This window comes from Lissotriton helveticus, chromosome 2_2, assembly GCF_964261635.1.
Source record: "Lissotriton helveticus chromosome 2_2, aLisHel1.1, whole genome shotgun sequence".
Taxonomy (NCBI): Eukaryota; Metazoa; Chordata; class Amphibia; order Caudata; family Salamandridae; genus Lissotriton; species Lissotriton helveticus.
Window position 1 is genome coordinate 321,252,782 of NC_136060.1, and position 24,699 is coordinate 321,277,480.

The 24,699-nt window shown below is 40.5% G+C and overlaps 1 protein-coding gene across 1 annotated transcript in view; it reads left to right on the forward strand.

The window, feature by feature from the left end:
• WDR1 (WD repeat domain 1) overlaps window positions 1-24,699 on the forward strand; it is a 347,127-nt gene that overhangs the window by 105,061 nt on the left and 217,367 nt on the right. Inside the window, exons 6-7 of the mRNA XM_078678473.1 lie at window positions 19,595-19,672; window positions 21,632-21,712. Coding sequence (XP_078534599.1) covers window positions 19,595-19,672; window positions 21,632-21,712 — 159 coding nt within the window. The remainder of the gene's footprint in view (window positions 1-19,594; window positions 19,673-21,631; window positions 21,713-24,699) is intronic.

The following is a 24,699-nucleotide window of genomic DNA, read 5'->3' on the forward strand; positions in this document are numbered from 1 at the left end:
TTTGGCGTCCAGCTCGGAGGATCAAGAGATTAGTTATTGAGGGTTGTTGTCGCTAGTTTCTTGCAGCCAGTCGGAGTTGTCGCCTTCCATTGTTGAGATCTTTATTAAACCAGCACCTGGACAGGATAATCCTTGATTTCCTGAGTTTGAGTGGCGACTGTGTCAAAAGGTTCTGCCACTTGTGTGTTGTAGTGGGAGGTGAGGTAATCCGAGGTGAGGTTTGGTGGAGCTAGATTTTGGGAAGTAACTAATGCTTTAAACTCTCCTTGGGGTATTCGCTGTGTGTTCCTTGCCTAGTGCTTGGGACGAATAACTTGGCGGATGGCCATAGGATGGATGGAATTGAGATTGAAAAGGATTAGGTGGTTGTCAGTCAAGTTAGGATAGAGTGGAGAGATAAGGTGTTATGATTTGGGTTGATTGCGTCCAGGGTAAAGCCTTTGTCAAGGGTTTGTTTATTGCAATGTTGGGTGAGCTCGTTCACTTCCAGGAGAAAGCAAAGGGCTTGTACTGTCAGATCTGCATTGTTCAGATGCATGTTTGTGCATCCTTTTAGGGAGTTTTGCATCGTTAGGTCTTTTAGGTCTTCAAGGAATTTTGAGTTTTCCCCTGGCGGGTGATGTACCACATGAGATTTGGTGGGGTTAGGGCCTTTGGAGGATAGCTGAGCACTTAAATATTCACAGCTGAGATACTTGTTATTGTGGAGGGGAGTTAAGCAGGGATCACTTTAGTGATGCGCTGTGGGTGAACTAAAAGAACAACCCCCAGTAGGCTTGTGTGCTTTTTCCACCCTAGCGATGGTTGCTACCGCTTCACTGGTGTATGCTGTGCCAGACATCAGCCAGCCAGGTCTTCTCTCAACACATTCACCAACCACTTCTGCCTGGATGATCCGGTCTGGGGGAGACAGGCATATTACTTGATCTGTCGTGCAGGATTTTCTGGTCTGAGCCATTCCACAGATGCACCACCTGGAGAGGTACTGCTTTGGTATCTATTTGATGCAAGTTGAGACATCTGCGGTTGGAAGTCGCAATCAGAAGAACAAATTACTTACCTTCATGAACACCTTTTCTGCTAGAAACTGTACCTGCAGATTCCTCGCCAACCGCCCTTCTCTCTGTTCTATGGAATGGATTTGTACAGTCCATTATTGGGATCCCAGTCTAGCGAACTGTCCACTAGCATATTCTGATTGCTGTGGCTCGATGTCTGACGGCACAGACAAGGATCAGAAAGAAACTGATGTCAGCTCTCATATAGTCTTAGCACATCAAATCAGGGGCAGGATAAAATCGGACGCAGAGCTGCGTAACTCCACCTACCCATGTGCCGGGGAATTGCTGTCAAAATTCATCAGCTCCTGGAGGATTCACAAGGTGAGGCATCTCTGTAGATAATTAAGGGCATATGTATGAAGGCAATTTTGCAATCACAAATTTCGAAATTCGCCGAATTTCGGCATTTGCGATCGCAAAATAGCTAAGTGATATGTATGTAAGCAAAACGGCCTCGCAGAATAAGAAATCGCACATTTGCGATTCCCTATTTTACGATGGCATTTAAGGAATTGCAAATTGTGATTGCTTAAATGCAATGTATGAGGCCCAGAAAAAGTGCAATTTGGCCATAAGAATCACAAATTACCACCAACTTCAAGTTGGTGGTAGTTTGCGATTTTCTTTAAAAAATGCACTTTTTTGCATTTTTCAAAGCGCGCTCATGCACATTTCAGGGGTGCAACAGGGAGTCTTTTTGACACCCTGGCACCCTTGAAATTGCATTCACAATTTGCGATTCTCTAATTGAGAATCGCAAATTGAGAATGTCTTCCCATTCATTCCTATGGACCTAGGCCCATAGGAATGAATGGGGAGGTATTCCTTAATTGCGAATTTCATTTTGCGATTTGCAATTAAGGAATATGTAGGATTTGCAAAATTATTTGCAAATCCTACATACATAGCATTTTGCGATTCTCAAATAGCGATTCTCTAAAAATCGCTATTTGAGAATCGCAAAATGTAACTTTCATACATATGGCCCAAAGTCTCTATCCGGAAAGGCGTTACCAAAGGTAAATAACGTGTTCGCGTTGCTTGTACAAAACTTCTTACGTCAATTTAGTGGGTTATGGTTTAACCTATTTAAACTAAATGTAATTCTGGAATCTTTAGCCTTTGTCTAGCCTCCGTCTGTTTTTAGCTTCATGTGTAAAAGGACATGTGTATTTGGAATAGTCGTTCTATCTAGCCTGACATTAGGAGAAGGGCATATCTTCTCCTGTGTTGTAATAACTGCATTGGCTTTTGGTTAGGGTTGATTAAGCAGAAAATGCCAAAGCCAAATCATGGTATTGACCCGCAGTATCCACTACCTGAATAACATTGTTAAGGACTTGATTTCTAGGGACACATTAAAACCACTTTTGCAATAAGGGACACCACTAAGAAATATCCAATTTCACACAGGCTTGCAGCAAAGAGGCCTTTCATATGAACGTAGACTTAAGTAAATAGTTACCAACCTTTTGTTGTGCATGGAAAATGTATAGTTATGCCAGAAAATGGTTGATGAATGGACATGGGAATAGGCACTGCAATTTATTTTAGGGCAAGTCGTCACGCACTGGTCCAGACATTTGTAGGGTGGGCCTTGCTAGGGATGTAGTAGAAAAAACATTGTTTTTGATAAATAATGCAGGGAGTGGTTGGGGGCAGGATGGGAGGCTCTGCTTCGCACCAGTGAAAAATTTTTTTTTTCCTTCTAATGTGTGGAAAACTACAAGGTAGAAGTAGAGAATTTGTTAATATTAACAGGAGTCATGAGAGACCGTGCTGGAAGTAGTGCAAGACCGCATACTGATGGATTACATATTCAATACACTTTATAACTACCTTAGGATATCCATCAGTCGGTTTTCAGGTGCAAATGTGTTAATTAAATTGCCCTTTGATTTAGAAGCATGTCTTGGTGTGAGTTTTATTTGCTTTCAAATAGTGAGTTCTAGGTCTGGAGGCTACTTCAAATTACGTTACAGGCCTTTGGAAGTGAAGTTGCAAGGCGTCTGATAGTGTGAACTTCCCATTCTTAGAGGCCCTTTGCTCTTGTGAATGATCATAGGCGGCTGTAACCTCAGCAGCCATGTAGTTCAATAGTCTGCCTGAAAATGTGTGTTTTCAGGTAGTGCCAGAATCTCAATGTTAAGAAGAGAGGGGAAGAGGAAGCAAATTCCAAAGGTATTGCCTTTAACAGTCTGGACCCGATACGCAAAGGTACATTTCCATGTGAAGATCTACTCTTGCATCTACTCTCCATTGTTTTCGTCATTCACCATTTTCTGAGTGAATTGTTAGACTTGGGTTTAGATTAGCATGTCTGTACTCCCACCAGTCAAGCTCCTACGAGTGCATTTACGAATGTAAAGTTGCTATTAATAACTTGCACCATTTAGTGAAGATATCCATCACCGTGATGGATATCGTGCTATAGGAAAGTATAGTGACCTTTTTTCGTAATTACAAATATTTTAATGTAAAAAATAATCTAAAATGAATATTAACACCCAACTAATGAAATTTAGTTGCACGTTACCTTCCCAAATTAATGTTTATTATTATGTAAATTAATTTAAATGTATTAACTTAATGTTTAAATTTACATTTTTCAGCAATTTAAAGAAGATTGCCTGCCCTTAATAACACTTGTATTTTTTTGTAAACTTGGTTAGGTTATGTATTTAATTAATTTAAATACTTTCTATATTTTTGAAAATAAGTTAAAGTTCATTTTTAACGAAGTTTATTATAAAAATTAAGAAATCGATATGAATATGTTGCTGTTCAAGTCGTAGGCAGTGTTTGGTACTTGACTTAATCCAATGCTGAGTCTGAATACATTGGAGTCTGTTTTGACACTATTACGGCTGTAGTAAATTTAGGAATTTATTTTGTGAATCATAAGTTATTTACTCTTCTATGGGTGTGTATTTGGCGTTACAATGCCCCTCTCTAAACCCCTCTTTAATTTTCCCCTCACCCCAACGATTTTCTTGTAATTATTTCCCAGGTGCCTCCGACATGTAGTACAAAAACGGATACTTGCGTGTGTAGAGATTTCAGCCACAGGGTGGAGATCTCCATATAGAAAATATAGTAGAGTTGGAGCTTTCCTGCAGGTTTGTAATTTGCATTTTGTACAGCACTCCAACTCACTCTCAAACACCATCTCCAACACATACACATGCAGACCCATCAAAATGTCTTCTTAGCATGCTGGATGAGGAACACGATACAGAACAGCTACACGATTGCTATCCTAATACACCTAATACCAGCACTAAAACACACCTGCTACACACCCACACTATACTGATCACTCTTCTACAAAACAAAGTCCCACTATCACCAAAGGCCACTCTCTACACTGTCTACTAATAAATGCTCGATCCCTCTCTAAAAACAAGCATCACATCTACGACCTTCTCACCGATGCAAAACCAGACATACTATTCATAACCGAATCATGGTTGGGAGAGGATATGGCTCCAGTCCTGCATGAAGCCATTCCTCTAGGCTATCAAATAATCACTCAAAATCATATAGCCAAAAAAGGAGGTGGTCTAGCTGTTGTATTCAGGCAAACAATACATATCACTAAAGTTGACAACATCTCCATAAAGAATTGAGGCTCTTCTAACAAGATGCAATCCTACAGTCTTCCACCTGTAACTTCCTGCTCCTTTACAGACCTCCACCTAGCAAAGCAACATTCCCAGACGCACTTCTAGACAGTTTCAAACCTGATAACAATACACTCCAACCTATGCGTTCTTGGTGACCTTAACATTTGGTTTGATAAAACCAATATGACCCTTCCAAAAACAATAATCACCGGCGTAGATGCGTTGAACCTGCATCAGATTGTCCACAATCCGACACACACCGCTGGACATATCCTAGATGTCATTTTTGCTAATACTGAACTAGTTACCTTTCAAACTATACCTCCAGTCATATGGTCAGACCACCACTTGCTTGCTTTCCAACATAAAACAACACTAAGCGACTCACCTAAAACTACCTTGCATCCATCCACCTATCGGCCGTGGAACAAACTCAATTTGGAACACTTGGAAACACAACTAACATCCAGTATAAATCTGGAAACCATAAATTCTGTCCAGAATCTGAGTGGCTACAGGAAGCTTTTGACATCCTGATACCACTCAAAACCACACAACAGAACAAAAGAAAAAAAGAGCCTTGGAGAAACATAGAAATAAAAGACATAAAACAACAAATTAGAAAGATGCAATGTACCTGGCTCAAAACAAACGCCAAACAAGACAAACTTCACCTACAGAAAATTAACAGATTATGTAAGTCGGCAATCAAAAAAGATAAGAAAAGGTACTATTCAGACAGAATTCAAAACGCTAAATGTGCAAATAAAGAATTCTATAAAATACTCAATGAATTTCGAAAACCAAATTGCCTAGAAGGAACTTATCCTGTTACTCAGGATTTCACAGACAAACTGGCAAATCATTACACGGACAAAGCAGACACGTTGGACTCGTACTTAAAACAGAAACCGAGCACCAGCACTAACCCTGGTACAAAACAACTATCCAAGAATGCTCTAATCAAACCTCTCCGTTCCTTCCAACACATCTCACATGATGAATTTATGGACCTGGTCAAAGCAAGCAGGCCTGCCGGCAGCCCTTCTGACCCCTGTCCGCCACAAACTTTCAAGACAATTCTTTTAACAACCTCTGCTGCCATTCCAGTAAGAAGAATCATCAACGATTCCTTAACTACTGGAATATTTCCAGAAGAACTCAAAAAGTCATACATACGCCCTTTACTGAAGAAAACAAACTTGGACCCGCTGAACCCTGACAACTACAGACCCATTACAAATGGACCTCTCCTGGGCAAACTGATAAAGAGCAGCGTTCGCCCAGATGTCACAATTCATTGAAGAGAATGACATACTTTCAGATTTCCAAACAGGATTCTGTCCGGGAATTGGCACTGAATTTGCCCTCCTTGCCATCTGGGATGACCTAAAGAATACAGTTGACCGCAACGGGGTTGCTGCGCTACTCCTCTTGGACCTCTCAGCTGCCTTTGACACGGTTGACCATGACACTCTGAAACAAAGACTTTATGAAGCCGGCATAGAGAGAACTGCTCTAGACTGGATCGCATCCTACCTTCGAAACAGATCTAATGTCATCCGTACCCCACCTTTTGCGTCTAAACCGTACTCCACAAAAGCAGGGGTCCCTCAAGGTTCTGTCATCTCGCCCATGCTTTTCAACATCTACATGAAGTCTTTACCAGTACTGATCAATACATTTCACCTCACGTGCGACAACTATGCAGATGACACGCAAATACTCCTTCAACTGGAATGCCCCAAAGACATTGGAAAATCACCACTTTTCAGCTGTCTCAGAGCCGTGGATCAGTGGATGACTTGGAGCCATCTCAAATTGAATGCTTCAAAAACTGAAATACTGACGTGTGGCGATTGGAAAAATTACAACCCGCTTGCCGCATGGCCTGATAAACTGCGATCACTGCCTAAAGTATCGAAGGATGTAAGAAACCTCGGAATGACCATGGACTCCGAGCTGTCGATAAATGCCCAAGTGGATAAACTAGCAAGATCAAGCTTTGCTACTATAAAAACGCTGTGACGAATGTTCCCTCATTTGGGATTTCCACACAAGGTCCAAGCTACCATCTCCCTTGTTCTATCCAAACTCGATTACGCCAATAGCCTCTACCACGGATCACCTTTAACAACCATGAAAAGATTACAACGGATTCAGAACTCGGCTGCCAGACTACTCTTCCATATCAAACCGCGAGACCACATCTGCCCTGCCTTGAAAGCCCTGCATTGGTTACCGGTTGCCAGAAGATCCACGTTCAAGCTGCTTTGTATTACCCACAAAGCAATAAATGGAATAGGACCACTCTTCATCAGGAATAAAATCACCAAACGCATTCAACAAAGGAACCTCCGCTCTAAGGAGCATCTCGCCTCAAAATCCCACCATACAAGAAAAAACCATGGGTGGCACATCCTTTTCTGTTCAAGCAGCCAAACTATGGAACTTTTTACCCCAAAACATAAGCTCCACCGACAACCACCTTATCTTCAGAAAACTACTCAAGATTTGGCTCTTCCCCACATAAGCACCATATGGAAACAGAAATTTACAGCATATCCCTCTGTATATAAGCATTTGTTTTCACTATAGATATGTACCTATCTTTGTGTATTACTTATAAAACATGTAAAATAATTATGTTAAGAGAAAATAAAAAAATATAATCATAATCAATAAATAAAAATCATCTTTGGTCTACATGTACATACTTCCATTGTGCATCTATGTACCTTCCATGTACTTGGATCTGTGTGTCTGTTACTTTTCTCCTGAAAAAGCATATCCAATGCACTACCCTATTTCTCATCCTGTGCCTCTATCAATATATTTAATCTAAATATACTTACTTCTTTTATGTATCTATATACTTTCAATGTGCTTATGAATCTATATATTTATCACTTTCTTCTAATTTAGCATTTCCAATGCACTAGCCTATTTCTCAGCCTATATTTCGCTCAATAAATCTTCTAGCCCAACCCTCTGACTAATCTCAAACTTCTTTCTACTACTCCTTCCAGTGCACTACCCTATCTCTCATCCTATACATCTATCAATATATCCTCTACATCCACTCTCATTTATCCCAAACCCCATACCACTACTATGTTCTCCAAAATAACCCTTTCTAGACTCTCTCCTGCTCTACCCCTCCTTGCATCATCTGACCTCTTTTTACTACACTGATCCCCTAAAACAAACCTTTCTAAACTCTCCCCTCTGACTCCTCCCCTAAACTCCTTTTTACTCCTCCAAAAGCCTATTCCTACTTCTAAGACCTAAAAAAAGAAAAAACAATCCTTCACTCTTTTATCCCTCCACTATTCTTTTCGATCAAAATTAACAGACTAACATGTTCACTTCTCAAATGCTATATTCAACTATACTAATATCCTGCCCAAATAACTGAATAACATATCTACTACTCAAATTACTTCATATTTATACTATACTAATTTTCAACACTAATCCTTTATGGGTTCCTGAGTGGCGTGCTACTTGCCAGAAAAGCGCTTCGACACCCATCAGGGGTAACGAGTGCTATATGAATGCTAATCTTTCTTCCCCTTTTATCCCTCCGCTATCTTTCTCACTCCAAGTAACAGACTAATATCCACCACTGAAATTACCTCATATTTCACCATATTAATTCACCACTAATCCTTTATAGGCTTCCTGAATAGCGTGCGCCAACAAGCGATAAATAAATACAAACCTTTGTCCTCCTCTATCCTTCTGCTATCATTCCATATCCAAATAACTGACTAACCTATCCACCACTTAAAATGTACTTGCATGTTTCACCATACTAATTCAACACTAATCCTCTATGGGTATCGGAGTAGTGTGCTACCCGCCGTAAAACCGATTTGACGCCTCGTCAGGGGTAGTAAGCGCTATATAAATGCAATTACAATACAATACATTTGTAAATAGAACTACTGCCTTGCTATTTTATGTACTTCTAAATGTAGTTTGGGAATCTGAGCCCATGGACTTCTACGTCAAAACACTTAACTTGGCATGTATGCCAATGGGATTTGGTGTACGTTCCTGTGCATGGGATCGAGCACATGAATGATTCAGGGTGGACTTTTTATTTTTTTTCTCTGAAAAGCTCTGTGTACCATTTGATGCTCCTCCAGCTCTATGCAAGAGTAGAAAAGACCCTATCCCTAAATTTTTCAACAGTTTAGCTCCCTCTCCATCCACTATTCTGCTGTAGTCCTTTGCAACATGTTTCATTGGCATGCACTAATTTAACATGTCGTTGAAGGTCGGCTTGAACTGTGTTTAGGCCTTTATAAAGTATGATGGCCTGTTTGCATTTGGTAGCTTTGTTAAAAATGCCCTCATGAACCTAAGCCAACTCATTACCTTCCAAACCGGGGTGCAAAAGCATAGCAGGCCCTTGCCTGACGAACCTAGGGGAGAGTTCTCTTTGGTTTTGAGTGGTGATTGGAGCAGAACCTGGTTCGGCCCTACCTTTATTCTCATCTTAGGGTTGGTTGTGCGCTTGGCCTCATATCGTCGAGTGCTCTTGATCCTTTCATCTGAAATACTGCATGATGCAGACGATATGGATGTTCTAGTGGCTTAATTTTGGATAATTCTCAGTCTTTCTTTCATTTGCAACGGTGTTAGTTATGCATGAACTACCCGGTGGCCCTCCTGTTTGCAGGCATGTGCTCGTTTCCGAGACAGTTTGTCGTTTGTAGAACGTTTTTACCTCCTAAAAATTTGATATTTTCGTACATTGAAATGGAAACGTGTCTTTTGTCACTATCCCCAAACCTCCTAGTTTGCGCGATATACTGGTCTCATGAAAAAATGTGTACAATGTTTTATATTGAATTCACCTTCATTTTGCTACATACACGTGCAACTTGAAACCAGTGTGCTTCACCCAAACAAGGATTTTCAGCGGAACAGCCCGTGCATCAATTATGACATGTTTTCCTGTAGCTGTTGGCATATATGTTCGAAATAGAACAGTTACCATGGCAACGATTTGTATCCACTTTTCGCTTTATATGCTGGGGCCTTTTCAGTGTATTGGATTTGTGTTTAGTGCAATTGCTAATCTGTGTGCGTTCTTTATTTGAAGTAATTATAATTCGAACAACCCCAAAATGGAAATATTTACCATTCAGAATTGTCACCCTCTTCCATTCCATATTTAATTTACCATTGCTCATCCTCTGCAGCTTAGTCTATATTTATAATTGTTCTTTCCCACCCCAATATTTCCATGTGCTTTTCAGCTACAATTTTTTCACTTTTTCTAGATCCCTATGCACTTTGAGTTGCACCTACCCTCTATTGATTAGTGTGTGTGTATGTATATCTCAAAGTTCCTGTCCGCCCCAATCCCTGGAACGGCAACAAACCGGCACGTACCTCGTGATAGCTCCTATGCACAATCAATGACCTCCACACAAATAGTCGTATTTATTTCGGCATAAAATCGCTGGGACTAGTGCCCTCCATGACGCGCTTCACTCCTTGTGGGAGCTTGATCACATGAACGTGTGTGTGTATGTATATATATATATGTGTGTATGTATATATTCACTGAAAAAACCATAGGTTTCAGGCCTTATATAGTTAGGAATTGGCCTTTAAAAAACCATTGAAATTGCTCCTATATAGTTAGTTGTACTAACTATATTTCACGCACCCGCAATCCACTGTTGCTGATGTCACATATTACATCATTCATGACATGGTCAGTGACATCACTGATGACATCTGAAATGACATCACTGATGACATCATCCAGTGAATGTGGTTTGCTTCGTTATTTAAATATGCATTATATATATATAGCAATTTGCATTGAAGAACGAGTGGATATATAAAAATAAATATTTGGATGGAGGATTTAGTAGCAGTGTAATTGACTGTTTACTTTACCAATTTATTAGTGTCTCACTAAATATAGTGGATAGTGACTAAACTGTGTGAATATCTGTATCACTTTATCAGTTGTTGTGTAAACTGGTTCTCCAGTTGGTTACTAGCTATGTGAAAGTCTATATTAGTTAATGATTAGTTAACTGAGTATTTGTATGGGAGAGTAAATGTGTGTGTGGTTCGGTGGGGGGTGTGTGACTGCCCAAAGATGTGTGAATAGTTGATTCAGTAGATATGAAGTTAAAACTACATGTTCTAACAGTTGTTTGGGTGAGTGAATATCTTTATGGGTGTGGTGATGAGCAAATATATTTCTCAATGGTACATGTCCAACAAACTACAAAAATAAAAGGCAGTGTATGTGTCAGTTGTTGTGTATATAAATAAGTATACATAAGACTCAATGATTGTGTGAGTGACTGTATGGATAACTGTATACTTGTAATAATGATTTTATAATACACTAAGTATGACTTGCTATCTAAATGAATAGATGAAGTTGTGTTTGTATAAGTGGACCTAAGTAAGTATGATTCATTGTTTGCATAAGTGAGTAGGATAACTTCGTATGTGAATAGGTTGTGTGCTGGGGTGTAATGTCGATATAGCTGTATAAGTATTTTTGATAGTGTTCTATTGTTCATTGACAGCATGTATGAGTCAATCTACAGGTAAGTGATTAGATGTGTGTATACATTTAGGAATCACTGAGTGGGTTTTAGATACTTGTATTGCTGTGTCAATGGATTCAAATATGATACTCTGTATTTTACAAAGAGTGATGAAAGATTTTACTAGTGTATGAAAAGGTGTATGTGATTGTCACGTGGGTAATGTCATCAGTGATGTCATCAGTGATGTCACTGACCATGTCATGAATGATGTAATATGTAATATGTGACCTAATCAGCAGTGGATTGCGGGTGCGCAAAATATAATTAGTACAACTAACTATAAAGGAGCAATTTCAATGGTTTTTTAAAATGCTAATTCCCAACTATAGAAGGCCTGAAACCTATGGTTTTTTCAGTGAATTTCAAAGGTTTTTTATATGCTAATTCCTAACTTTATAAGGCCTGAAACCTATGTTTTTTTTTTCAGTGAATTTGCAAGTTTTTTTTAATGCTAATTCCTAACTATATAAGGCCTGAAACCTATGGTTTTTTTCAGTGAATTCGCAAGGTTTTTTAAATGCTAATTCTATTAGCGGATAACGTTTAAATATGTTAATAACCTTGTGGGACCACCTGAGCAGCCCTAAGGGGTCAGGTTGTGTATCTACCCTGCCCCCTTTTTGCATTCTACACGTTTGTTTTTCTGCTTCTTGTGCGCCTCGGTCTACCTAGCACAAGATGAATGCCAACACTTCCTGGTTAGAAGTATTGACTGCCAATGAGCATGCTGCTTTTCTGTGAAAGGCATGCTGATTGGCTGCCACTGTCTGTCAACACTCCAAACCAGGAAGTGTTGGCAGCCATCTGGTGTCTCGGTAGAACCAAGGCACATGAAAGCAGTGAAACAAAGGTGCAAAACATGCAAAGGGGCAGGGTAGAAGCCCCCTGACCCTCTAGGCCTGCTCAGGGTGTCCCATAAGGACCCCCCAGGCCCAAAAATAATTGTTTTTCTGTTTTTCCCTGTGGTACGCTCAGGGTACGCGTACCTGTAAGCGTACATGGCATCGCACCCAGAGCGTACTCCGCGAAATAAAAAAAAATAATAGTTTTTTTTGCCCTTCGGAGTCCTCCTAGGCCCCCCTGCGAAAACCTAGGGGGTCAGGGGGTCTCTACCCTGCCCCCTTTTAGAGTTTTCCCCTTTTGTTTTTCACCTCTTGGGTCTCGGTTCTACCGAGACACAAGATGGCGGACTCTCCGGACCGTTTGGAATGTTGACAGACACCCGAGAGCCAATCAGCTTCCGCTCTTGATCTTCCGTGGCGCGCCCGGTGCGCTCCCCAGTACGCGTAACGGTAAGCGCTCGAAGCGCGCATATAGATATATACATTTTTGGGAATTTAATTTTCATAAAATCCACTGGAGCAATTTTCACCAAATATAGAAAAGGCACTTCTGCGTACCAGTCCCTACAATTTTGCAAAGTTTGGTGTTATTCCATTCAGCGGTTCGGGCTGTAGCCATGTCTGAACGTCCTATGGAAATTAACGTGGGAAAAACACGTTTTGGGACCCCCCTTTTTTCTCGGCCCCCGCTTGACGAATCCCCCCAAAGCTTTCAGGGAAGGAGCAGAACTGAGCTGGCCAAATTTTTGGAAAATTGCACGCAATTCCCTCAATCGACGCCAAAGTTATTTCCAATAGAATGTTGAGGATTTCCTATGGTAACTAGGTCATAACTATATATACCTACTGGCTACCGCCAGTAGGTAATATGTATGTATGTGTGTGTGTATATATATATATATATGTGTATGTATGTATGTATGTATGTATGTATATATATAACCTACTGGCAGTCGCCAGTAGGTATATATAGTTAGGATTTTTTTGAATAGGGATTTCTGAAAATTCTATGTTGAATAACTTTGGCGTTGATGGACGGAATTGGCTGAAATTTTCAGGAAAATGGCACATTTTGTTTCTGAGCGTCCCCTGAAAGTTTGGGGGGGTTTCGTCAAGCGGGGTCGAGAAAAAAGGGGGGTCCCAAAACGTGTTTTTGACATTGAGTTTTCCATAGGGCGGTTGGACTCACTTTTAGCTCGAACGGTTGAATGGATTTCCACAAAACTTGGCAAAATTGTAGGGACTGGTAGCCCGATGTGCCTTTGCTATGTCTCAAGATATATGCTCCAGTGGTTTTTACGAAAATTAACTTTGAAAAATATATATTGGGCTACATTGGGCTATATATATGTTGGAGCCCAAATGTAGCCCAATGTAGCCCAATGTAGCCCAAAGATGGCCACCAGAGACAAAAGAGCCCAAATGTAGCCCAAATATCAGCCAGATGTAGCCCAACTATAGCCCAGTGACAGAATGTCCCAGAGTGTTCTAAAGAACAACTAGAACGCTAACAGTCTTACTTATGACAAAAGTATGGCACACCTGAAGTCATCTTGATTGGAATAAAGTGGTAACACTTAATACATTTAATTTGAAAAGGAACAAAATGAGGGGTTTCATTTTGCCATAGAAATGTTATAGATAGATAGATAGATAGATAGATAGATAGAAAGTCGAACTTGGCAAACTCTTTCAAAAGACGACTGCGGACCCAAAGTAGAGGTGCATTTCGTTTATTTGTGCTGAAAACCCCCGCACCTAGCCATGACGCGTTTCGGGCCTCCCTGGCCCTTGATCACATGGCCAGTAGGTATATATAGTTAGAATTTTCAGAAATCCCTATTCAAAAAAATCCTATGTTGAATAACTTTGGCGTTGATGGACGGAATTGGCTGAAATTTTCAGGAAAATGGCACATTTTGTTTCTGAGCGTCCCCTGAAAGTTTGGGGGGGTTTCGTCAAGCGGGGGCCGAGGAAAAAAAGGGGGGGTCCCAAAACGTGTGTTTAACATTGAGTTTTCCATAGGGCGGTTGGACTCACTTTTAGCTCGAACGGCTGAATGGATTTCTATGAAACTTGGCAAAATTGTAGAGACTGTTTGCCCGATGTGCCTTTGCTAGGTCTCAAGATATGTGCTCCAGTGGATTTTGAGAAATTAACGTTCAAAAAAATATATATCTGTGACAGCGTCCCGGTTGTTGTGTTGTGTGGGTGATGTAAGTACCAACATGTAGGTACCAATGAAGAGTCTAAAATTCAATGTACACCGTCTCCTCTGTAGATATTTTGTATGTTCTAATATGGTTTATTTAATTGTAAATGTGTGGAAAAGCACTTCATGCTTTAAAGCAATTGTATTTTTGAACTGATTGTTCTTTCCTCTTAGTCCTCCTCTTTGTTTTTTCCCCCACACTCTTCTTCAGCATGAGAGTTGATAAATTCGTTCCCTCAAATTTATATACATACAAAAATTATATTAAATACATATAAAATATATTTTTCCTTTAAAAGAAGAATACATTTTACAGCTTTTGATATTTGCTATTAAAAAAACATTGAAATTCACTGAAAAAAACATAGGTTATAGACCATATATAGTTAGGAATTAGCATTTACAAAACCTTGAAAATTCACTGAAAAAACCATAGGTTATAGACCATATATAGTTAGGAATTAGCATTTACAAAACCTTATTTTACTCACACAAACCATTGAAATTCGCATATATAGTTAGTTGCACTAACTATATATCGCGCACCCGCAATCCACTGCTGATCATGTCACATATTACATCATTCATGACATGGTCAGTGACATCACTGATGACATCTCAAATGACATCACTGATGACATCACTGATGACAACATCCAGTGACTGTGTATTTCTGTAAAGTTAAAATATGTCTTACATATTGAAGAATGAGTGGATGTATAAGTGTCTGGATGAAGGATTTAGTAGGTGCATGACTGACTGTATGAGTGAGTGATTACATGTGTCTCACTGAGTGCATTGGTTAGTGACTAAACTGTCTTAATTTGTGCATCATTATGTCTGTTGTTCTGTAAACTGCTGCATGTGTTGATCAGTAGCTATATGAGTAACTATATGGGTTATTGATTGGTTGCCCAAGTATTTGTATGGGAGACTGAGTGTGTGTGTGTTGGTGGCTGGGAGGTGTATGACTCTGTGCATAGATGTGTGAGCAGTTGATTCACTAGATGTATGGGTTCAAAAGTGCATGTGGAAACGGCTGTATGGGCGGTTGACTGTGTGCATGAGTGTATTGGTGAGTGAATGGATATCTCAGTGCTACATGTCAAAGTAAGTACATATGTAAAACACAGTACATGTGAGAGTTGACATACATAAATAACTGTGCATAAGAGCCAGTGAATGTGTGAGTGGCTGTATGGATCATTGTGAACTTGTATCAGGGATTGTATAAGAGTAAATATGTGTTAGTATATGTTTGAATAAGTAAGGTGTGTATAACTGTATAGTTAAGGAAATGGAGGTGTGATTGATTCTTTGTATGACTGACTAGGTGTGTGAGTAACTCCATGGATGAGTGACAGTCTGCGAGTGTCTGTTTACACTGAGTGTATATAAGGTTATATTAGAGTCTGAAGAAGTTCATCGTATTATCACATGAATGATGTCATCAGTGATGTGATCAGTAATGTCAAATGAGATGTCATCCGTGATGTCATCCGTGATGTCATCCGTGATGTCATCCGTGATGTCATCCGTGATGTCATCCGTGATGTCATCCGTGATGTCATCCGTGATGTCATCCGATGTCATCAGTGATGTCATTTGAGATGTCATCAGTGATGTCATTTGAGATGTCATCAGTGATGTCATCAGTGATGTCACTGACCATGTCATGAATGATGTAATATGTGACATGATCAGCAGTGGATTGCGGGTGCGCGATATATAGTTAGTGCAACTAACTATATATGCGAATTTCAATGGTTTTGTGTGAGTAAAATAAGGTTTTGTAAATGCTAATTCCTACTATATATGGTCTATAACCTATGGTTTTTTCAGTGAATATATATCTATCTCTACAATCTAATCTCTTACATTTTGTCTTCAGGTAGGGATGATAGTAAAAAGCAATTACTATGGAAACTCTCCGTGATGACTAACCAGGGTGGGAGTCCAGTTGCGGGGTTAATGGTAAGCCCAGTGAGTCATGGTAATGGCCCAGCCAAATGGCTGACTCTGTAATAGGAACCTCAGGAACAACTTTCTTGTAACCACTGCTGTAATACAGGCTGAGTCTGTACTTTTTAAAAAAATCGTTCTAAGACGGCAAACAAGGTTTGACGTGGTAAATAAAAAAAATGCATTTTTACTTGTACGACAGTTTTTTTTTGCATGGCATACAGCCTAGCAGCAAATGGTAGCTGCCAGCCCAAACCCCCTCCACCAAAAATGTCATTCCTTGTATTGAAAAGTGATCTCGCTGCATGAACTGAACCAGTACATCTTTGCAGAAAGCTGCTATTTAAGTCATTGCAGCTGTCCTCTTTTCGCGCTTTGAATAGTCAAACATTCTCGAATTATACTAAAACTGAAAATTCACAATATGACAGCAGAAAGTCCTCAAAAAACAGAAGCTATTTCCTTCCTACCCTTATTCCACTGCCACACGAGGCATAAAGCCACACTGAAAAAAACCTGTTCCATCATGCCACTCGCTTACGGACTCCAAAAACGTCACATAGGTTTGTCTATGGGACGATCAGGGGTTCATGTAGAGAAGTAGTATTTCTCCAAGATAGAGGTGGATTGAGAGCGGAGTTCTTAAAACGGTGTCGCAGTGAACGATCGCACGTTGCTCTGTAAATGTACACTGCCTGTCTTCATTCTCCCATCTTTACATCAGTCCGGCACATTTGCTTCTAGCTTTATTGGACCAAATCTAGAGGTCTGTTCTGGGCAGAGGCTAATTACAGAGCACTAGTCTGTGACATTGCTCCCTGATGCCTTCACTCTTCTCAGAGTATACTGTGGCCGTTTATAATTTGCTTCTGTCAGTCTCACTATTGACACCATGGTTATACCATTTTGTTCTCAGGCGTACATTTGTTTTTTTGTAATAGCAATTTAATTTAAATAGCTATTATCTCAAAATAGGGCATCGTTTTTATCAGGCTCGCTTGGTTAATACGGAACTAGTGGGTTATCCGTTCTTTAAACATTTACTTTCTATCATTTGTATTGTATCACAAATGGATCAGTGAGTAAAGGAGATGAAGAAAGAGCGTGCATATTCATTTTTAATAGAGCGGTTTTTGTGTAATTGTGGCGAGTCAGATATTTAGTATTCTCAGAATATTTATAGAGCATAAATTGGTAATTGTGGCTTACCAATGTCATGAAAGTCTACTGGCGAGACATGGAAGGGGGCTGTTCTGCTTGTGTGCACCACTTATTTTGCAAAGTGTTTTGTGTATCCAATTCACAGGATCCTGATTGGCGGAGTTTGGGACTCCTGCATTTCACATATAAATGAGGAGAGTGCCTCCGTCACCAAATTGCTGCATGCACAAGATTGAAGCTAGTGGACTTTTCCCGATAGTGGACGTTTCTCGAAAGAGGAGCTTGTAGAAATAGCTAAACACTCTCAAACCTGTCTTTTTGAGGTTCATCGCATAACTATTGCGGTTTCTTAGCCTTCGAGAGAGGTGTTTTTCTAAGTTGGTGAAGACGAAGGAACAGCCCAATGTTTATAATTGGTGTAGCTTTTCCATGGGGGGGGGGGGGGGAGTGTTTCCTTTTGGGGAAAGTAAAGTTAGGTGTTCTATGCAGTGAGCTGTGACCTCAGTTTGTGTTGCTGACGATCCCACTATAAAAAACTTGCACACGTTTGCAAAATGTGCCATTTGTCGCTATTAATATTGCTCTAAAAATGTTCCAAATATACGTAAATAAATGCATACATATAAAAGCAATTAAAAGCAATATAGAGGAGGGTTAGCTTTCAAAAATGTTGAACATGAAAAAAATGTTTCGTATACTATTCTGCAGCTTTCGATGCCATTTCTCCGAGACTTTAATAAAATGTGTTGGAGGCATGCCAATTTTTACATAAATTATTAATAGTGTAGATCAAATAAGTAACACTTTATGGGCAACCCTGGAAACGATTTTGCTTCTGCCATGTCGAGTAAATTTACAACCTGTATGAATAAAGAAGCAATTGGAGAGGAGTCCTAGATTACTCTAAAACACGGTTGTTTGTGGGTCTTTATGGGCTCATGGGGCATTCCAATCCTAGAACTACTGCATTCTGCCTAATTCTAGCCCCGGTATGTATGTTTGTAGAAAGGTGACAAACAAGAGCTTTGCTTGACTACAGCCCCTGATTTAGTATGAGCCCTAACATAATCAATGAGGCTACTGTCGAGCTTTGCCATGAGAACACGGGTATCATTTGTCACTTCACTGCCTGGCATCAAAATGAACTAGTGGATTTTTTTTACAGAACAAATTGATTTCTGAAGCAGTTCATCCCTTGGACAAATATATATCAACCTAAGTGTAATGCAGACTATCCATTAATACCACTCCACAAGGTTGGATTGAGATTTTCCCTCGACTTTCCTACCCATGCATAACTCTCCCCATCAGCCGAAACCTTTTACTTTCTCGGTAGCCTTTGGAGTAGGTCATGACGGTCTAACTTGAGATAGCTCTGTAGTGTGTATCTTGAGCAGCCATTTCGATGTCCTGAACTCCGTGTTCCTCAGTTGGACTTTTCATGACCTTTATAACATCCTAGTGTGGCATATTTGGATTGTACTGCAGCTGGCTTGCCGAAGTGCCTTGCTCATTGTAAAATCCTCAGCGCAGCTGAGTCCTCATGGAGCGGCAAGACAGGGGAGGGCAGTCACTGAAGCTTAATTCCATGCTCTTGTTGGATAAGTTAGTGCATTCCCATAGGACAACACTAGTGGGCAACAATTACACCTTAAGCAGGCTTTACTAATAGAATGTAATCTTATTACCTGAGGGATGTTTCCAGGGCTTGCATTTAAGAGTAGTAGGGTAAATTGACTGTTGAATACACCTTCTGCTCACCCCATCAATCCAGGACATGATCCAAACCTGGTGTTGTCAAATTATGAATAACAAAGAAATGCTGGTGCCATATAGCAATTATTTCTACATGTTCTTTACTGTGCTGGTGTTCTTGCTTGGAAACGGTGGTGAAAAGAGAGCGGAGGCAAAATGAGAAAAAACGCTTGGGAAATTATTGAATACCGTTGGTAGATGTAGCATACAAATCGTGCTCTGCCAACACAAAGACCTTGTGAGTGAGATGTGTAACCTTGTGCTGCTTTCAGTTTAATCGTTGTCATTTCCACAAGAATTATTTTTAACATATCTGTTTTGTTGTATTCTAGATAACATTTCTTTAAGCCATACTTTGTTGCCTTCTGTTTTACAGGACCATACACGCTTTGTGAATTGTGTGAGGTTTTCCCCTGATGGGAACAGGTTTGCAACAGCTAGCGCAGATGGCCAGGTAAGATTGTTTTATTTATTAATCTCGGCTGTTCACGTATTTTGTTTAAACACATTTTTCAAAGTCTCCTGAACTATATATTCTGGATACAGTTGCACAAAATAGTTTGTCAGTCAAAATGCAAAATAGTAGCATTGCAACTTTAATAGAGGCATGGCAACACATTACAAACACGTAAGAGGGAATGTAGTAATAGAAGAAAATAAGAAGGTAATTGAAATGATTTGTAAGTGTGCGAACATGAAGTTCAAGCTAGTTTTTCAAGAGCTTACCACAAAGGAAGGGCTTAACTGGGGATGGCAGACAGGAAGTTTTAATTGATTGTGAAAATAAGTATGAAACAGACTGAAGCTTTCTGGCTCAGCGTGGAATTACAAGCTGTTCGATATTCATGAGCCGGAGACTTTCTATTGTGCCAACAATTCTACATATAGAATTGCTCATATGGCTCAAAATATCATTGTTCCAATGGGAACAATGTAATACACCGCTATGCTCCTCAATGTTTAAGTGTCTGTCATGGACAGCTTCCCTGCTGCTATGGATGGTCTCCTTCCACAACTAGTGTTTTTACATCTAGATTATTTGAATCCTACAGTACTCCCCTAGCACTCTCTTCCTACCAACACAATAGAATAGTGACAGAAAACAGAATAGTGATCTCAACAAGATGGTAGAATGTCACTCTTTCACTTCTTGTTAAGGAATTTGCTTCTTCCGAAACCACAACTAAAGACTGATCTATCAAAACCAATCCTCAATTTTTCTCCTGAATAAAGATATCTCCAGTTCTGGGTCGTGCAAGCAGAAAGGTCTTGGCTGAAGGGCCCCATTGATAGCAATATATTCGAGCTTAAAATGATTATTAAAAACGAAATAGATCAAAATAAATCGTCCAAGTAAAGAAGTGCTAAAAATAACAAAGCATCAAATTCCACCAAAAAGCTTACAATATTACATCTAGTCATTTCCCTGGATCACCTATTTCTTCTGGAACTCATTGCCGAATGGGGTTGAGGATATTGAACAGCCTTTGCCATTCAGGATCGTTTTTGATGATCTGTAATGAGTAGATGCGTACTGCTTTGCAGTAGCCTTCTAATTGCGTTAGTAGTTTTTACTACCTTACAGATGTCACTGATTTAATTAGCAATACAAAAAAGCATAGGACCTTGCTGAAATGTGCCTATTTTTGGACCTGAATTGAAAGACTTGAGTGTGTGACCTCTTATGGCTTTGTCTTTTTATGTTCATTAATAATGACTGAGACGTAAGTGTGCATAAAAAAAAGTTATGAAAAAACGAAACCCTAGACATACACATGTTTAGAAATAAGACCGTCTCTGTTTTCAGAGTGCATTTTTTTGGTAACCTACATTTCTGTTTAAAGTTTTGTCGGGCAGGACGATAAGTCACTGGGGTGAGATCCAGGCCTTTTCCCAGTATTTCCTGGTAAGGTTTGTTTCTGGAATTGAGGCTGCACAAACATGCTGCTCGTTCTTGAAATTAAACGGAAGTTGCTTGTGTGCTTCTACAACAGAGAAAGTGATGATACATGTCGACCATTTCAAAGTGGTCTAGTTGCGTTCTAGTCGAAAAACAGTGTTCATGACAAGATGGGAGTTATCTTCAAGGTTGTCGGGGATAGAACTTTTTTTTTAAAATATTTTTTTTTATGTGGCCAGAGTGTAATCTGCTTCCAAATCCATGCTGCAAATAAAGTAGGACTTTCGAGGTCCTGGTTCTGGCAGTTATGTTCTCTCAGACCGGCTTAGAAGGGGTGTCCGACTGCAGAACCAGCAGACATTGGACTTGGATAAATACAGCGGTTGCCCACCTCTAGATTAGGCAGGAACGCAAGAAGACGAAGGATGGGGCAACTGCTGTTGTGTGGCTATTATCCTGTTAACTCCCATCTGTACAGGAGTCCCTTAATGTTTCTGCTTCCTTGTTCCACAGATTTTTCTTTACGATGGAAAGACTGGTGAGAAGATTGCTGCCATTGGAGGGACGAAAGCTCATGATGGGGGTGTTTATGCAGTAAGTAGCTTTGTTTTCTTCAATCAGACTTCTGTTTTTTCTTTAACATGCAGACGTTTTTCAATAATTGGCAAACGCGTGGCCTGTTCACTGATTAAGAATTGCAGTTTGTTAAATGCATGCATTCGCACAGTTACAATGGTGCACTGACTTCAGTGTACGTTTCTTGTGTAGCACACCGGATAATAAATACTACATGTGACTAAAGTAAATATGTTCTTTTTGAAGTACTTTACTCTGATGTTGTCCGCTGCATGCGAGCATCTCTTTTCATTGACTTCTGTTTTGAGCATTTGCACATTGATCCGGTTGGGAAGAACTGCCACATTCTGTATTGGCAGCCAATAGTGTCTTGGCACCTGCTTCCATATGGCAAGACCAAACTGATATTAAAGTCGACAGATTGGATTTTGTACATGCAGACTCAGATACCAAATCCATTATAATAAATCGCACTTACACAGCAACATGTCTACAAACTACAATGTTGCAGGCATACCAATAACCGTTAACATTGGCACATGGTCCACAAGATATAGTTATCTCAGCATGTAAACTTGATGGAACCCAAGCTTAGATACACACCCATGCTGAAAGCTTTGACAATTGAGTCCCAAACATCGCTTTTGGCTGCCAGTGGGAAGACTTACCAGCGCACTCTGCGCTTTGTATCAGGACCTTCGGATTGCTGCTTGCTTGGTTTCCCCCCGCCGCCGCCGCAGTTGACATCGCGAGCGGCCGCCGAGCGGGGGAAACACAACTACACCACCCAGAAGCCCCGTGGACCACGCCCCCACTCTATCACGTGACCAGGGGGGCACAAAAGACCGCGAGTACTGCGGCAGAGCGGGTCCCAAACATCGCTTTTGGCTGCCAGTGGGAAGACTTACCAGCGCACTCCGCGCTTTGTATCAGGACTTTCGGATTGCTGCTTGCTTGGTTTCCCCCCGCCGCCGCAGTTGACATCACGAGCGGCCGCCGAGCGGGGGAAACACAACTACACCACCCAGAAGCCCCGTGGACCACGCCCCAACTCTATCATGTGACCAGGGGGGCACAAAAGACCGGGAGTACTCCTGCGTCGCGGGACGCGTGCGGCGACGCCGGGCTGAGCCCGGGCAAAGTGCGGGCCGTCTGTGGCCGGGCTAGGGCACCCCCTTTTTATTTTCCTGTCCGTGGTCTGTAAATATTATTTATTTAATTTACATTTGTTCATTGTATTATCTTTATTCGCTATTATAGATGCAATCCGTGTAATATATATATTTATCTAGTGTGTTAACATAGTGCACTTTGCACATGTTATCTTTTGAAACTCATTGGATTTATTGTTTAGCAAATATGGTGAAAAACGCTAAGGATAAAATAGCTGTTAATCCCCCCCTACCTACCCTGACTGCAATAGACCGAATGCTGCAGCAGACGATTGGGGTGGTTGTTTCAGCTATCGAAAGCACGCAAAGGTGTTTTTCCCTGCCATCCGGTTCTCTTCCCCCCCTTAGTCAATTCAAACATGACAATGCTGACTACCAATTCCCAGGACTCCTTATTAGCTCCCTCCTTCACAGCCCTGCCTAGAAGAACTAGTATAACACCAATAAATGAGAGGTCTTGTAGGGATTCCACAGATGTCAATGAATTATTACCTTTAACTGTAAGGCTATCCGTGACTCCCTCCCTATCTCCTAGTAACCAGATTGGCGATCCTACTCCTCTAAATGAGGATGCCTCAGACAATGAGGGTCAAGATATTTTAGGAAGCCCAATTCCTATTTTAAATATTAGTGATAGCCCCTGTATGAGAACTAGAGGGCAGAAGGCTAGGTCTAAACAAAAACATATTGCCAGAGAAAGGCAACCTAGCAAGTCCAAATAAAAACAGTAAAAGGAACCCTAAATTTAAAGGAAATAAATGTACAGAACATCTAAACAGGAGTATAAGGAGTGAGACGAACGATCACCAAGTGACAATCCCTCTTCATACTACTAATAGGGACTTAAATGATGAACCTTTCTGGGAGAGAATGGAGACTCTATTAATGACCTTCTTTGAACCTATAACCCTAAAAGTTAAGAACATAGAATCTAGGCTAATTAACATCGAGGGTAAGCTTGATAAACAATTGACCCCAAGTGAGGTTAAGTCCCTACCTCACACAAGTGCATCATGCTCTAAACCTGGCTCTTTGGCTTCTGTTAAAGTGGCAGTTCCAGCTAAAACATCAGCTCCAGCTAAAACATCAGCTCCAACTAAAGCACTAGCAAAGTCCAAACATTTGATTCCAAAGCCTACTGATCGGCTTGACCAAAATGGTACAAGGGGGGATACTCTAATTCAGGATAAGGGGTCTGTCGACTCACTTACGGCTACTCCGAATGTGTCTTCGCTTGCACCACCACTACAAAATAGAACAGCAGGGCCTCAACATGGGGAAGGAGAAACACCGAATCTCTTTAATTTAAATCTTCCACCAGAAGCTACACCTTACACCGTGGTCTTAACAAATGTACCTCCAATCTCTCCTAATACCACTGAAAATTGGTTAACCTTGAGAAACAAATCCCTTTATTTTCTGTCATCTAGAGTAGGACTAAAAAATCACCTTTTCTCAGAGTTCAAAATGGTCAGACGAGCTAGATGGGTGGGAACTTCGACTAAAACATTGAGGGGGGATTGTTTAGTTCTATCATTTCGGTCCCCCCAATTGGTTCACACAATATTGGAAAGAGCTGCCATGGGGACTTATGATTCACATCTTGTTAACATCCTTCCCCTTGGTTACTTTTACTCTCCTCCTCCACCCATTAGACGTATACCCCCTGACCGTTATTCAACCATGAACTGTGAACAATCGTGGACCAGAAGATATGGAATTCCTACCTTTAACTACTATGATACTCTTAGTGGGCTGGAAAATATCGACTGACTGCGGTCTATAACAAAAATTCCCACAGTATCAGGTTTAAATGAGGTTATACATTCTGAT